Below are 16,800 nucleotides of genomic sequence, written 5' to 3' on the forward strand. Positions count from 1 at the left end.
CTGTTTTGTGCGCTCTACATTCTGATCCAAGGATCAGCTGGAGGCAGCAATAAACAGAAGTCTGCAGCAAGAAAATAGGAGGAAAAGGAAGGAAAAGCTGCAGATGTTATGATCTAAAAAGAGTGTAAAGTATTTACACGAAACCCTTCTTCTAAGAAGAAAGCCTTTTATTTTTGTAATATAGTGTTTTAACTACCTCTTGTAAAGGCTATCTAAGGCTATGCTTTAAGAGCTCTTATTGTTTATATTTTGTGTCACATCGTTTACAACTTGAAAAATACTGCAAAGGCAGGTAAGTGCCTTTACCTTTCACTCTTTTATTCTTGTTTGTGTCTTGACAGCGATCGAAATACACCTGTCACTCTTAGCTCTCTGTAACACTGAAGCCATTTCATACAATGGTGCAAAAGAACATATAATTTGACGTGTTATTAACCGGTTATTCCACACATAATGATTAGATTATGACAGCCTTATGGATGGCTCATAATCAAAGGGACCGTGTCTTAGGCCACACACATTTGAAACATAGCCTACAATATTATTCGTTTTCGACGCCCCCATATTGAAACAAATGATAAATAGATCTGCTATACGTGTTTGTGTCCTACATGAACCTTTGCTCTTCGATTTGCACCAAATGCTGATGTGGAGTCAAGTCGATGGCGGATGTTGATCTTGTTTTTTTCCCCCTCTCTGTGAAGCAGGGGGCTAACTGTAGGATTCTGGCAAATTTTAGTCTGTCCGCCTGAAGTGGACACTGTATCGTCGCACTGTGTTCAAAACAGTCGATAAATGCCCAAAGCACTGAGCCCTTTTGTTTATTTATGCCGTGCATTTACTGCTTAGCCCACTGTCATTGCTTTGACCCTTCAGCTGCAGAGCTTACACGGATAACTCACGTTAACCTGGATATCCTACGTAATGTCCGAGTCATTTGTCTTTGGACGACGATTGACGTGTCATGTCTTTGCAAAGGCTGCTCAAATTTCAGGTATTTTCTTTGTAAACATTGACGATATGCGCCTTTCATTACCCGGTTTAGAGAAAGAGACAGCATAATCTACCCCCAAAACATCGACGTTCATCGATAGACAGTTAGATAATCTCGCAGCTAATCGCATACACAACATTTAACATTATATTCGATGCCAAATCCTTCGTTTTGGAGAAATCCTATGGAGACACTTTTCTCCCTGACCAAGCCTGAAAGCTGGAGCCCTCTATCGCCCAAAGCGCACAACGTCATCAATGTCTTGTTTTCATTCCGCGAGGCCCCGCCCACAGCGCTCCGCCTTTCCTGTTTTTTTAAGCCAGTGTCCAACTATATTTAGAATCCGTCCCTCCCACGGTGTTATAACATACTGGGTTATGCATCGTCTGAAATATTGCATTCATATTTCTACGCTTATGTTTGATTGATATTTGGAATCACACATTGTTTTGTTTTTTTGGGCCTGACAGACCAGACACATCTTCAACTTTTGTCAGACCCCCTTGTATCACCTCCTCCGCTTCTTGTGCCAGTCCATCTGTCTGGACAGTGCTGATGGCTGTTCCAGAGTTAGTCCCTCGGGAAGGGGGCTAGGGCACTGTCCACCTGCTCCATTAGTAATTAATGTCCTGGGGTGGGTGGACAATGCCCCCTTTATAATAAAGATAAACAATATTTAAGGGAGAGAAAGAAAACTTAAACTCCCGCTTTATGAGATAGTCACCGGTGTTTGTGTTTTCTTCCTGTTTACTTGCTCAGTGTAATGTTATTGCAATTTTCTACTTGGAATATGAAAGACAATGCAATGATGGTATATCACCACTTCTCTCGATTTGTCTCCTTAGGCCTTTGCATCAAAGTGAAACCAAGTGAAACCTTACATTTGCACTACTGAAGCGTCCCAATCCCAGATCCAGCCAAGGGCTCCAAGGGAAGAAAAGGAGACAAAGATAAAAAAAAAAACATCAGCAAACGCAAATACGCTTTGCAAAGGCAGCTACAGATTTTTCTGAGAGGACAACCTTCTTCTACATCAACTCATCATGTTTCAGCGTTTAAGCAACATGCTGTTTGGGGAAGTGGAGGAAGTGGCGGCTGAGATCAATGGACCCAACCCCTGTGTGACGGAGGCAGACGAGGAGGGCTGGATGATTGTCAACCTGCCTGGTGAGTGAGTGACAGAGTTCGTCTAGGTTTGGGAAGGCTAAGAAAGGATTTTTCTCTGAGAAGGTCACAAGGGTTTTCCTGAATGGTGATACAGAATGGAAGGGCCAAGACAGTAATGACAAATGCCAATAAGACCTAATACTTTTTTCTTTTTTTTCTTTTTTTTTTTCAAATTAGGCTTATGTGCCTGCTCTGAGCCGTCTGGTATTATTAACTAATAACATTTTATTTTTATTTTTGTGTTTCTTTACCCTTTACCCTCTTCTCTCCTCAAATGTCCAACAACACCCTTATATTTTGCCCACACTTGTATGTGTGCATGTGCGCCTGTTGTCCCCTCTGAAAATTGCTCTCCCAACTTTCTATGGGATTAATTATTACCATATCATCCCTTCCACCCCTGTTTTTGGTCCTTCTCATCCCTCTCATCTCTACCTGTGTTAACTGTGTTCAGTGGAGGCTGAGTGCATGATGCAGGTGGAAGATGAGAACAAGTCCCGTCTTTCTGTGCCATCATTTCCAAACAGTGATGAGTTAAATAATACAGACTCAATCCCAAGGACTGAATGCTCTGCAACAGTCTCAAACCCACCTTGCAAGTGGCGCAGGGCACACAAAGGCCGCACAAGGAGAGCAGCAGACCCCACTTCGTATTGTAGTGCTACTCCATCAGGTCTGGGTGTCATCACACCCAAGTCTCCAACTTTCTCTACCCCATCAGTATCCCCTGGCTCTGGTAGTGAACGTAGAGGCAGTGGGAGTAGTAGGACAGGTTCAGAGAGAGGCTGCATGGATGAGAGTTGGTTTGTTACCCCTCCCCCCTGTTTCACTGCAGAGGGAGCCACCGCTGAGGCCAGTCCCATGGAGGACCTGCTCATTGAACATCCAAGCATGTCTGTCTATGTGTCCCAGAACAGCACAGGCCTCGCATCCAGCAGCAACCTGTCAGTTGTGGGAGAGGAGAGCATGGCTAGCCTGGTGGGCAGTGTGAGGTAAAATTATATATTTTTTAAAAATATTGGCTGAAAATGACTGTGATGGACTACCATTTTGTTTATTGTCTGCTACAGCAGAGTAGCTGAACCAGCAGCAGTCCCTGCCACCTGCACCACGCTGCCCACCAGAGTGAGTCGTGGAGCAGCAGCCCAGGCTGGAACCCTGGCCAAGGTCACCCAAGTTGCTAGAGTTCAGCGCAGCAAAGCCCGCATTGAGAGGCGCCGCCTTGGACGCAATCACATTCAGCGGCAAAATCGCACCCGAGAGCAGGTTCCCCGTCATGCTGCTCATGTTAGAAGCGGCTTCCTTCACCAGCCCAGCAAGCGCAACGTCTGCCATTAAACCCCGCAGCCACCAGGTGGTGGTGTTTTTCAGAGGGCATTAGCAATTCACTGCAAGACACAATTCAACTTGTTAATCCACAGATTTTTCTCTCAAATTATATGCTTAATTTTGCTTTTAGCAAAAGCAAACAATAACAATTAACACTCAGTTATATGCCCTCTTTTCCCCCAGTTTCTGCAGTATCCAACACCAAGTCTACTTCATAAAAAAAAAATACAAAAAAAGAGTTTACATTCTTCTGTTCTATTCTTTTAAAATGAAACATTCTTCTTTATTTTTATCTAGGCATGTATATCACTGAGATTTAAAATTTAGAACAAAATATTTAGAAACCAACATACTGGTAATTTATTAGTAAGATTGACACCATATTGGTGGAAATGAGAAAGAGACAGCAAATATTAAACATGGGTTTAGTGAAGAAGAAATACTGCTTTTTGTGTGTGAGGGAGACTCTTTTTTATATTTGCCTGTATGGAAAATGTGGAAAATGTTATGGCAAGAATAATATAAAATCATATTCAGAGATTTCTTCTCACATTTAGAGGGAGAAGAGCAAGTCGTGCATGGTGAAGTGAATAGACAAAACTGACTAAAGAGTATTGAGCTGGATTTATTGATATTCAGAGAAAGTGGATTCAAATTAGATGGATCTTAGAAAGAGATATACAAACCCCAAGTTAAAAACGTTACTAAAAACTTTATTTTATTTATCCTAATTCTCTGATTTGCTTTGGGGTTGACAGGTGTGACAAGAAATTGTAGGTGTGGAGCGGTATTTGAAGGACTCTTTATTTTGTTTTGTTTATGCAATATTTGTCAAGGTTAATTTGCTGTCTTTTTCTTTTTCCATCTCAAAGTGTCCATCAGACAAAGAAAAAGTTGACACTTTAATGTTAAACCAGAGACACAGCATGATTATTTTAGTGTCTAAAGCCAAGTGCCCAGCACATGCGTATGTCCATCCAGCTGTGCTGTGACTAAATGGAAGGGGTCATCATGAGAGCCTCAGACTGCATCAAAGGCAAATTTGTTTAAATGCGTTGTCAACGCCCCCTCAACACTGTGTTTGTCTTACCATCCAGCCTGAACAGTGTCCACTTAAAGGTCTAATTTATGTATTCAAAACAATATACAATTAATGGTGCTTAAGTGTATACTAAAGTTTGTAAATTATTTGAGACATGGATGTATGTTTGCACTGTCATACTTTTGTGAGTTTTAGCTGTGTGCTGTGTGCTTGTATTTCGTTGTGATTTTATTTTTGTTTGACTCAAACTGTGTGAAAAGGAGTTCTAGCACATTGATTGCTTTTAAAATATATAGTGCTAATTTTTCCTCTTATAAATGTATATAGAAAATATTATAATGCTCCCTTAAAAAGCCTCTCAGGACTTGAGTCCACCAAGTTGTGTCTGATGGGACTGCCTCACCTCTGTGCTCATCACCAGGCCAAAGCTGTGTCTTTTGACCTAATTCCTCAAAACAGCACTAACAGAGACGTGCCATAGGCAACACTGCCCCAACAGGGTCCAATTAGCACTGCACCTTTCTATGAAGGCTGGAGAGGATACACAGTGTGGTTCTAGCATAATCTTCTCTGTGTAGTGCGTGTCTGTTCCTTCTTTTGGGCAAGAAATACATCTTGTGTCATTCACAGCCGTTAGGCATTTCCATGAAAATGAAATGGAGAGAAAAAAATGTCTTTGTGATATGAGTGTTGTCATTCTGATGCAAGACCCTGTCTTCTCCATTGATTATATTGTATTTTCATTAGAAATTTCCAAAAAGAAAATTAACAAATTGCCCTTATATTAAAGTCAACATAGGAATTTTACCTACCCCACATCTCCATTACTATGGCCCATTGACTGAGCCTATGTCATCTGAACCCCAGCAATATTTTATCGTTTTTGTTAAACGCACATTTCATTTGGTGAAGGGGCAAGCCCAATAAGAAGTTTTGTTTTGTGCACATCCAGTCACTTTAGAGCAATTTCCATTTGAAAATCCCAGTTTGAGTCTCATTGATTTTATTATTTTTCTGTTTGTTTGTTGTTACATATGTTGTGTGCTAATGAAAGGTATGAGTAAAGGGGAGAGGTATTGCTCACTCTGTAAGCTTTTCCGATATACAAGAAAAAGAGAACTATGAGGCAAGGGATAGTTTTTTTAATAGATGTATCATAATAACTAATATAACGATAGATTATGCTTGTACCCTTCCAGATAGTTTCTACCACAGTTCACCAATGAGATGTTTTCAAGGCGTCGAATGTTTGGGGAGATTCATTTATGTTGTGCTATAAAGGCAGCTTAATAGACTTGGGATTGACCCATGTTACATCTAAATAAGTACACCTCTCCCCGTATTAGCTCTATAGAGACAAAAATTGGTGTATCTGATATGTATGGTGATTGTGCCTTTCACTTTCTGCATGGTTTTTGTGATGTACTGACTTTTCCATCCCTACAAGTGGGTATTTGTCCACTGACAGGCAAGACCTATGCAAGAACCAACAGATGGGTTTTCCATCATTCATTCAGAGAACACAGGTACCCGCCAAAAAAACAACAACAATAAATGCTCAGGTTTGTGCCTGAATCTTGAGTTGTCATTCATTTGCAGGGCTTCATTAGCCTATATTAGACAGGGGTCGGTAAACATAAAAGTCTGCCACCACTAGATGTGAATTAATTGCCCACGGAAAGTTTTAACTAACACTGGGCTAAATATTTCTGAAGGCTTATAAGGCACCAATCTGCACATCAGTGTTCCTGCTCAAATCCGTGACTCCTAAATCCTTATATTTAAAAGGCCTATTCAGTATCATCTCCTTCTGCCAAACAAAATCCCTCCAAGAGAGATGGCTACATGTGATAGAATGCTTCTCAAATTCATTTTAATATTAATATATAATCCTGATAATCACAATCTGTTAAAGGGAGTTTAAAAATGTTAAAAACAACCAACAACAGAAACAACATCTTTAACTGCTTGAAATAGATAAGGCCCTTTCAATAAGGCTGCTTGTAGGCAGTGTTGGGCAAGTTACTTTGAAATTGTAATATATTCTATATTAGTTACAGCTTTAAACATGTAGTAGCCTATGTTTGTATTACATATTACTGTGTCATAAATGTAGCTGAGCAACACTACTTTGAAATAGTAATAATGCCACCAAGCAAAGCCATTTCCTTTTCCTCCCAGTAATATGTTAAGGTCCATAGGCTGTTATTGAAAAAAGTAATATATTTGTAATATGTTACTCCTAGTAGGCTATAAAAAACATCCCCCACCAGCAGAAAAAAACCTGGTGAAGTTGAGACGGACGGCTCTCCATAGTCGAGCCTCAGGTGAGTGCTGGGATGGGAGGAGGCGGTAATTGGAGTAAAGCCTGTCTTTTGAAAACCTGATTTAAACCTGTTCAACTACTTCGAAGAGAAACTGGACTTAAGATAATTGCACCATCACACCTATTTTAACGCTTTTTGAAAAATCTAAAGCAGGTATCTTGCTGTTTGTCATGTTTTTTTGGGGGGGAAAGGTTTTAAAACGTTGAATGTTGACTTAAATTATAGTCACATTTAGGCTAAAGATGTAGGCCTTTATATACATATGGGCCTATGCATTTCTCAGGGAGGACCGAGCCGGTGCTGGTCTGTTTGCCAAGTGTACATCAGCTCACACGTTATGTTAAATCTGGCCTTTATTTACTGCTCGTGAGCATACATGAGGCTGCGTTATGGTGAGGCAGCGTCAGGTGAGCGACATCCCTTCCGCCTTGTCATTGGCTGACAGTGACCACGTGACCGCGGCTCGGGTCATCTCGTTTCTTAAAATCTCCTCCCGATCAACAATCCCTGGCGTGAGTGACCAGGCTACACCGGTGCCCCCCCTCACGGCCACACTGTCAGCACCGGTGACGACGGTAAGCGAACACGACTTTACAACGACGTGGCTGCTTCTTTCAGTTTTATAATCTGTGTGTTAAGAAAGATGGATAGGCTAGCTCGTAACGCAAACAGTGCTCGTACTTGCGCTCTATGTAATCGTCAGTAAATATTTGCGGAAGGGACTATCACTGTGTTGTAAATGTGACTGCTTTTTATTTGTTTAACACGAGGAAACTGAAAGGTAGCTTTTAAGCCATTGACAACCAGTGACGTGTGTTAAAATATTATTTGTCCTCGACAGGTGAACGCCAAAATGGAACTGCATCATCACTGAAGCCACGCACCCACACCTTTCTTCTTATGTTAGGAGTTTCTGTGTGATGCTTTTATAGAAATCAACATACATTATTCATATCTTATCACATTAGTCTCATGTAAGTGCTCTACCCTCTTATAAGAGCCCGTGGAGATGGTGGTTAATCACTAAAATAATGAATCTCAGTTTCTCAACTCTGGCTGTGAAATAATCTGAAGCAAACATGTACAGCCATGCTTCTGACATTGTGTCAGGCAATCCCAGTGTGGCAGAGAAAGAGCCCAGTCCAGAGACAAACCTGGGAAGTGCCTATTCTCCTGTGGATTACATGAGCATCACAAGTTTCCCCAGATTACCAGAGGACGACTTGCATAGTGGGGAAAATGTTCTAAAATCCCGCAAAGAAGAGGACAATGTTCTTAGCGAGCAAGACACAGGTAGGTTTCTTATGTGTTTCTCTGTTTTCTCTGTCACCATTGTGGAATGCACAACAGGTATACAGTTGCTTCCCAACTGTCTGTGCCAATTGTAAGATTTATTTGACAAACAGGTGTGCCAGAGAGTTCAGTCATTTTAATAATCATAACAATAGCGCTTTTCTGAACACTCAAAGACGCTTTACATTGCATTATTCATTCACTCCATACTTGGCGGAGGTAAGCTGCTATTGTAGCCACAGCTGCCCTGGGGTAGACTCACGGAAGCAAGGCAACCAGTTTGCCATACGGTCTCCCATCCAAGTACCGACCAGGCCCTTCCCTGCCTAGCTTCCAAGGTCTGACGATCTGACGGGATTGGGCGTAGCAAAGGCGGTATGGCCACATTTTCAAGTCTTTTTTCATGTCTTGTTTCGTATATGTTAAAAAGTAATATTTATTATTATATTCAGTATTATATTCAGGTCTATGAATGAGAGAGTGAATGGGTGACTGGTTGCTTCTGTAAAGCGCTTTGGGCCTGATAAAGGTAGAAAAGCGCTATATAAGTTGAGTCCATTTACCATTAAATATAGAATTATCTCTAAAATTATTATTTTGTCTATGACTTATTAACTTATAAATGATTGTGGAATGAATATTAAACCAATGCCAAGACATGGATACATAAACTACTAGTAACAGAGCGTAATGAAGTATCGGATTGGATCGCAATAGGCAAGGCAGGCAAGGCAAGTTTATTTGTAGAGCACAATTCGTACACAAGGCAATTCAAAGTGCCTTGTGTATGAATACTTTTTGCTGCAAACTCAAGTATCGATTTATAAACTTTGGAGAAATGAAGGTATGTTTTTTTACACATTTGAAGGTAAACATGTTAATTGCTTACTGTATCGCAATGCGTATCGGATCGGCCCCTGAGTATCGTGATTCAAATCGGATCGCAATAAAGAAGTTTTTATTGCTATTGTTTGAGAACAGTTTCACAAACTAGGATTATTTCTCGCCGCAGACGTGCAACATAAAACATATAAAACAGAATTTAGACAAAAATAAGCTATAAAACTTTAAACTGTAAGGCCATAGGGACATGCATAAAGAATATTAAAATAAATAAGATAAACAATATAAAGTGAAATATGGTAGACAACAATTTCACACAGAACAACAGCGGGATTGTATTTACAGATGTGTAGAATACCTGTTGGCATTTAACATAACACACAGGTACATGTGAAAAGTCTATTTTATGTTGTTCTTGTTTGCTGTATTATCTATAGTGCATTTCACATGACAGAAGTTACCCTAAGCACTTCACATAGTGTTGGGGATTTGTTAGTTGCACACATCTGCGCCAACGGACCCTCTACCACCGTTTACTCAGTCACAGACAGATGTCATTCATGCTGGCCTATTGTACATGTTTTTAGTGGTAGGGGATATTGGAGTACAAGGAGGAAACCCTCTTTGACATGGGGAGAACATGCAAACTCCACATAGAAGAGCCCTGTTCGGGGATTGAACCTAGGACTTTCTTGCTGTGAAGCACCAGCACTAACTGGGGCGGAAAAGAACTCTCTTAAAAAAAAAAGTACTGTTGCAATAATCCTAGGTGCTCCTCTGAAGGGTGTGCGGGACATTTATTTGCTCTGGATAACTTAGATAAAATATTATCGGACTCAAAACATCCTCTGTTAAGAGAGTTTGAGCTGCTTTCCTCAGGTCGATGGTACAGGTGCCCAGCCCTGTCGATAAACAGGACCAGGCAGTCAATTAAACAAGCAAAGCTGATGTTATTTTTCCATTTTCTTAAGCTGGTCTGTCAGAGAGGGATATTACAGAACGTCGGTAACAATTTGAACACAATTGAAACATTGAGGTTTATGCAGCATGGTTTGAGCTCAGGCATGTTCTTTACATGTTGTCAGTGTTTGGGTATGTTTGGTCATTCTTCTCTTTGTGTATTTTATTACCCCTGCTATTGAATTTCCTCATGGGGACAATATATTTTCACACTGCTCATGTTGGAATTAATTGTACATGTTTTGTTATTGATTCAATATCTGTTAACCCATTATGTCCCAGATCCAGACTTATTCTTGAAGTCGGCTCGGCTGCAGCGCCTCCCCTCCTCCGCATCAGATCTAGCCCCTCATGATGATGATTCATTAAGGGAGACCATTTCTGACCCGTTTACCCAGGAGTGTGCCTGCCAGCGGGACGGACTCACCGTCATCGTCACAGCTTGTCTCACCTTCGCCACCGGTGTTACTATAGCTCTCATTGTCCAAATCTACTTTGGAGACCCTCAGGTAAATAAACTTGGTTAAAACTTGTCAGATTAAGTGGCATAAATTTCTTTGATTTGGGATATTTTTGTGACATTTTTACGGTAAATAAACTGCATATCCTTAATTATGGTGGACCACAGACATTGCTACAGTGTTGTTCTGTAGATCATTGTAAATGTGGGACAAAATAATTGCCAATTATTTGTCTGTAACTAGGTCTTTAAGCAAGGAGCAGTAGTGACAGATGTTGCCCAATGCACCTCTCTTGGGCTTGGAGTCCTGGAAAAGCAGGGATCCAGTGTTGATGCTGCTATTGCTGCTGCTTTGTGTTTGGGCATTGTCCACCCACACACTTCTGGTATAGGCGGGTAAGTAATTCACTTTTTTTTTTTTTCAAATTTTCTTGCCACTGACATTTTGATAAACTGTACTATCCGTCTTCTGCAGTGGCGGTGTTATGCTGGTGCATGAAATCCGCAAAAATGAGACAAGAGTGATTGACTTCAGAGAAACCTCTCCCTCAGCTGTCAATGAAATTATGCTTCAAGCAAATCTGAATACTAATGTAAAACCTTGTTTTTTTTAAATATTTTATTATATTCGTAAGCTGTCATCCAAATGAATTGTAAAATAATTGTTCCAAATAATCTCATTTACCCATAAGCCGGGCCTGTTGGTCGGAGTCCCTGGTATGTTGAGTGGGATGAAGCAAGCTCACCAGTTATATGGAAGGTAAATTGCACAAGATCTCCTACCAATTACTGTATGTTCATTCACCATAGTTTATTGAATATCTCTAGTTAGTTCCTCTACAGCCTACTGCTTTCTCTTGCCTGCACACAGGGGAGGAAATAATTAAATGGCTATTTAAAGCAGTTGCTATTTAGCTCCACCATTACTGTCTAATAATTATAGTGGCTTTGTGGCTTTCACCTGTCACATGAGCCAACTAATTGCTCTCTTTGTCTTATATGCATTAGATGTGAAGATTGTTGTGTTACATGCCAAAGATATTGTATTTGATTGTAACTTATGTAATTTGTGCTACAGACTGCCATGGAAAGATGTCGTCACTTTGGCAGCTGACGTTGCCAGAAATGGGTTTAATGTTACTCATGAGCTTGGTAAGAAATAATGATCTAATTTTTATGCTATTAAATTATATCTGTTCAAAAGCACTATCCATGATAAGACATGCTTACGCATTATGCCAATTAAATTTCGCTGTAATTTTTGCATAGCAGGCTGGAGATTTTCAGTTGCAACTAAGAATAAATCAGAGCAGAATATATTAACTTAACTTGACCTTATTGTGTCTCTTCTGTAGCACAAGCTCTTGCTGATGCCAAGAACAAGAACATGTCCAAAGCGTTTGAAGATTTGTTTTTTTCAAATGGTCAGCCTCCTCTTCAGGGGTTGTTCAGCAGGAGGCTGGACTTGGCAGCCGCCTTGGACGCTGTTGCAATAAAGGGCACAACTGAGTTCTACAGTGGGAACCTGACACGTGAAATAGTCACTGCAGTAAGATACCATTTTAATGACTGCCATTTTAAGGTGACATTCTGTAAGCTCATAAAACATCTTATCTCTGTGTCCAAACCTTGTACTTTTTTCCAACACACCAAATCTCTGCTCTCTGCTACAGTATACATCGCTGGTCCGTGAATGCTTAGATCATTTGCATGCTCTAATCTATTGGTTTTGCATAGGTGCAACAGAAAGGTGGAGTGCTCACTGAGGAGGACCTTGGAAATTACACCACAGTTTTACGAAAACCAGCGGAGATAAATTATCAAGGTAAATACAGTTGTGTTGATCATGTAATGATTCTGCACAAAAAAAAGAATGTGAATATGTGTATCTAGCTTGCACTTCAAACGCCAATATAGTTATTTAGCTGCATTTGTCTCTAACTAATACAGTATTTCACAATCTTAAAGGGCATCATGTGATCGCATCTCCAGCACCTCATGCAGGCGTTGCTTTGATCACTGCATTGAACATTCTGGAAGGCTACAATATTACCAATCAACTTCCCAGACAGAGCACCCTCCATTGGATTGCAGAAGTACCTTGAATTTTCCCGTATAATTTCAAGTTGCGCCGCCTTTGATTGAAATACAAATAATTTGTTCTTTCAGTCTGTTAAAATTGCTCTGGCATTGGCTAGTGAGATTGGAGATCCCATGTTTGACACTTCGGTCTCTGAAACTGTTGCCAAGATGTTGAGGTAAGTTTATCAAACATGGCAGTGAAATGCAAAATGTACACCAATGAAATCTCTGGCACGAAGTTGATAATACTGTTATTGGCTTCTGTTTGTGGATTACAGATTATATTAAATTAGAGTGTTAAAAGGAAAAAATGGCCAGACAGGATTGGTCATCTCTTTGCATATCCAAAGCTGTACTTTAGTGGCATGGCATCTGTCAATAGCAGTCCAAAACCTTAGTGAACCAGCCACAGGTGCTATAAGAATTTGTAGAGTTCATTATTTTAATACTTGCATATATTTTTTCCCCCCAAGCAAACCACAGGCTTCCCAGTTTCGCCAGATGATTGATGATTCCCAAACATTTCCTGCTGATCACTACACCCAAATGTTCGCATTAGAAGGAGGAGCTGGAGCTGCACAAGTCGCGGTGATGGGACCAGATGACGTTATTGTATCAATTATGAGGTCTCCCAATTTACCAATTTAATCTGTTATAATTATTCACTTTGCTTTGCTTGGAAAATGATACTATATATTTAAGGCACATGGATAGCCCTTATGTAGTCTGTGTAGCCTTTTACAAACAGTGCACACGGTTAATCTCTGACTTTGGTAGACTGCTATTCTTCTGCTTATGTTGGACACACATTTCAAAAAAGGTCGTTGTACTTCTGTATTTTGCATATGAACAGCTGTGGTGCGTCTGTTTGCTCAGAGTGGAGGAGGGGGGGCTTTATTAGCGCGGTGTCGCCAACTCAACGGTAGAAATAAGCAAAGTTCTTCACAGTCATGGCGCTGGTATTTTCACCAAACATCCCCAATCTAGTGCTCACCAAAACTACACAAAGAAAAGTGAAGCACAGACAAGTTGTGGGGCTCACAGGGGTTTTAAAAGAAGCTGATTCATTTTGAGGGAGAGATGCAGGGTGTGCGCATCACCAGCTGCACCGCGGTCACCACCTTTTCAGAATAAACAGCCGCTAGGGCCAGGGTAGTATCTTTTCCGTGTGGGGAAATGCCATGGGACTGTGGACAAATAAGCAGCTCTTTTTTCCAAATGATTCATCTGATTGTGCATGTTTGTTAAAGGTTTATTTTAGTTTAGTTAGCAGATCACTTGAGTCCTCATCAGGAAAGGTTTACAACTCTATTTAACAATGCGGCAGTCTCAAATTCTCATGAGATCTGCCTTGGTGGTTCTTATTATGACATATGGAACCCTTTTATTAAATGGTCAAATTGAATACATTTTGTGTCTTTAGCTCTCTGAACAAACCATTTGGCAGTGGGATAGTGACTCCTTCTGGAATCCTGTTAAACAGCCAGATTTTGGACTTCTCTTGGCCCAATAAAACGGAAAGCTCTGCGCCAAACCCGGTAATCATGCTTGTTTTATGTGCAACAAAAAAAACAACCTCACCAAATAATTAGCAGTACTGAAATACATGCACTTTCACACTTTTGGAACATGTTTCATGTTATCTACTATGGGTTTGTTTGCAGCATAACAGCCCTCAGCCTGGTAAGAGGCCATCGTCCTTCCTTATGCCCACTGTAGTGAGACCTGCTGTGGGGCTGTGTGGAACTTATGTGGCTGCTGGATCTTCTAATGGAGAAAAAGCGCTCAGTGGTATTGCACAGGTGAGTTGTTTTAATTTCATACAATGATATTGAAGCACAATAACACCATGCTAAATTGAAATTTGAGTAATTATGCACACTTTGGGGTCTCCATTCCCCTTTGTGCAGCCATAATCCCATTTTGAACTTGTCATATTGAGATCATATTCTTCTTTGTGGCATTTACTTTCTACATTTACTTCCTACATTTACTTTCTACATTTACGTTTCTTCATTCTAATTTTATGAGACATATTTTTAAATAAAATGTTATGTGCTCTTTTTGTGCTTCAGGTGCTGGTGAATATATTGTCTTCCCGTATAGATTTGAATGAAAGTTTGGCTTATGGGCGACTCCACCCACAACTGCAGCCCAACACCCTCTTGGTGGATTGTAAGTCATTTTATTTTTTAATTCAGCTACATGAAGGCAAAAGCCAGAGTGTGTGCTGGTATGAAGTTTGAATTAATTGAGGTTATGTAATACAGGAAATTTAATTATGACCTAAAATAATTTGACTCGAGATTTGACTTGAGATGCGAAGTTCGCCTTTAGAAGAAATTGATGTTAAAAAATGAAACAAGAACTTTGCCTTTGCAATGATTCTAGTTCTAGTTGATTCTAGTATTTGACTTAATTAAAAAATTAATCTGTTTGCCTTTTTTTTTTTGTCTTTTGTGTTATAAATGTCATTTAAAAGCCGATATCTTTCTAATAATTGGACTATTTTTTGTGTCCTCATTTTATATTGTAAACTCAAATATTTGCTTAACCAGGACAAAACTGAAATGTTAATCATCGGTCCTGAGGCCCAGAGAGAGAGACTTTTACCCAAACTACAGTGACTGTCTATTAATCCTTCCTCACAGGTGAAGAACCTGGGTGTGATCTTTGACTCTGAGCTGGCGTTTATTCCACACATTAAGAATATCACAAAGATAGGTTTTTACCATCTAAAGGACATAGCCAGAGTCCGCCCCATTCTCTCTCGGGCCAACACGGAGACGCTCATGCATGCTTTTATCACCAGTCGTATCGACTACTGTAATGCCCTGCTTTCTGGTCTTCCCAAAAAGAGTATCTCAGGTTTACAACTTTTGCAAAACTCGGCGGCTCGTGTCCTGACGAAGACCAGGAGGCGGGACCACATTACACCGGTTTTAGAATCGCTGCATTGGCTCCCCGTGTGTGTCAGGATCGATTTTAAAGTTCTTTTAATGGTTTTTAAGTGTCTTAATGGTCTTGGTCCTTCTTATCTTTCAGAACTGCTTTTACCTTATGAACCTTCACGGCCCCTTCGCTCCTCCGGCAGGGGTCTCCTAGTTATTCCTAAAGTCAACAAAAAGACTCATGGTGAGGCGTCTTTCCAGTATTACGGCCCTCGCCTCTGGAACGACCTGCTGGAGGAGCTCAGGGCTGCAAAGAACGTTCATGTTTTTAAGAGCAGGCTCAAGACCCACCTTTTTAGCTTAGCTTTTAACTGACTAATCTATTTATTTAATCCTAATATATAAAATATATATATGGGAGGTTGTGCCAGGCGTATTGTTTTAAATGTTGTAATCTGCCTTTCTGTGACAGTGACCCTGCAAGGTGTGAAACACGTCTATACATAAACTTGTCCCTGTGAAGAATTGACATGCTACAAATGTGTTAGGAAATTTTGAAATGAGTTTGGTCCACAACTAAAATACTAATGTAGTGGCCTCCTCTTTCATTGTTGGCAATAAAAAAAAAGATCAGGTATAGGGCCTTCAAAGTATTGTTAGGTGACATCAATCAAATTGACTATTCATCCACAATATTTTTCTTTGAAATTATGACGTGTACTGTTGTATTTGACATTTAAATATTGATATTATTCAACAATGGAAGACACAGCAATCACAGTTATATTCCCTTTTCTGTTTCTCTCATTTTACAGCTCAGTTTCTTGATGAAGATGTCAAGATTCTCCAAAGCAAAGGTCACAAGGTTGAACGGACTGATCTGCTTTCTTTGGTGGAGAGCACCCAACGGACCAACGACGTCATCATTGGAGTAAAAGACCCTCGAAGTGCTGACGCCTTGGCCCTCAATATAGCTTCCACTTAGTTGCCTGCCACTCTGTGTCCCAACTGCAGTTTTATAGTTTGAAGAATGATGTTTGCCAAATTAGAAATAATCATTATTTTAGTGATAAACATTATCTTCATAAATACCCGTGCATAGAGCTATCATTTGGTTTGTAAAACACAAGAGGTCAATAAAATGCTATGTCCAACAAAAAAAGTATATTAGTTAATTATTTTTTATTTGATATATTTGACTTGACAAATTAAAAAGAATAACAAGAAAAAAATGTGTTATTTAATTTGCATCATAAACTGGAAGAACATGCATATTTATATATATTATTTATCAGTGTGTATATTTATAGAACAAAGAAAAAGATGGAATCATTTGTACTGTAAATACTGTTTTGGTTTGTCTTATCATCCGATGAAATGGCCAAAGATACTGGGCTACTGTTTTTCATATT

General features: G+C 40.0%; 2 protein-coding genes across 4 annotated transcripts; both read left to right on the forward strand.

Moving 5' to 3' along the window:
- On the forward strand, window positions 1–6,087 carry tp53inp2b (tumor protein p53 inducible nuclear protein 2b). 3 transcript variants are annotated; one of them, XM_079557893.1, is made up of 4 exons: window positions 1–292; window positions 1,840–2,161; window positions 2,616–3,153; window positions 3,235–6,087. In XM_079557893.1, the coding sequence occupies exons 2-4, from the start codon at window positions 2,038–2,040 to the stop codon at window positions 3,497–3,499; spliced, it is 927 nt and encodes a 308-aa protein (XP_079414019.1). In that variant the 5' UTR covers window positions 1–292; window positions 1,840–2,037; the 3' UTR covers window positions 3,500–6,087. The 3 variants fall into 3 exon arrangements, with proteins under 3 accessions (XP_079414019.1, XP_079414018.1, XP_079414020.1); XM_079557892.1 differs by having other exon boundaries at window positions 2–292; window positions 3,232–6,087; XM_079557894.1 differs by having other exon boundaries at window positions 6–292; window positions 2,997–3,153; window positions 3,232–6,087.
- Window positions 6,088–7,835: 1,748 nt separating this feature from the next.
- ggt7 (gamma-glutamyltransferase 7) lies at window positions 7,836–16,710 on the forward strand. Its single transcript, XM_079558629.1, has 15 exons — window positions 7,836–8,152; window positions 10,238–10,464; window positions 10,660–10,811; window positions 10,891–11,008; window positions 11,108–11,175; window positions 11,494–11,567; window positions 11,771–11,964; window positions 12,153–12,240; window positions 12,384–12,511; window positions 12,585–12,673; window positions 12,971–13,123; window positions 13,921–14,035; window positions 14,162–14,299; window positions 14,573–14,672; window positions 16,204–16,710. Exons 1-15 carry the CDS (start codon window positions 7,939–7,941, stop codon window positions 16,371–16,373), a joined length of 2,028 nt encoding a protein of 675 aa, XP_079414755.1. The 5' UTR covers window positions 7,836–7,938; the 3' UTR covers window positions 16,374–16,710.
- Window positions 16,711–16,800: the final 90 nt, after the last annotated feature.

This window comes from Gobius niger (genome assembly GCF_951799975.1).
Source record: "Gobius niger genome assembly, chromosome: 6".
NCBI lineage: Eukaryota > Metazoa > Chordata > Actinopteri > Gobiiformes > Gobiidae > Gobius > Gobius niger.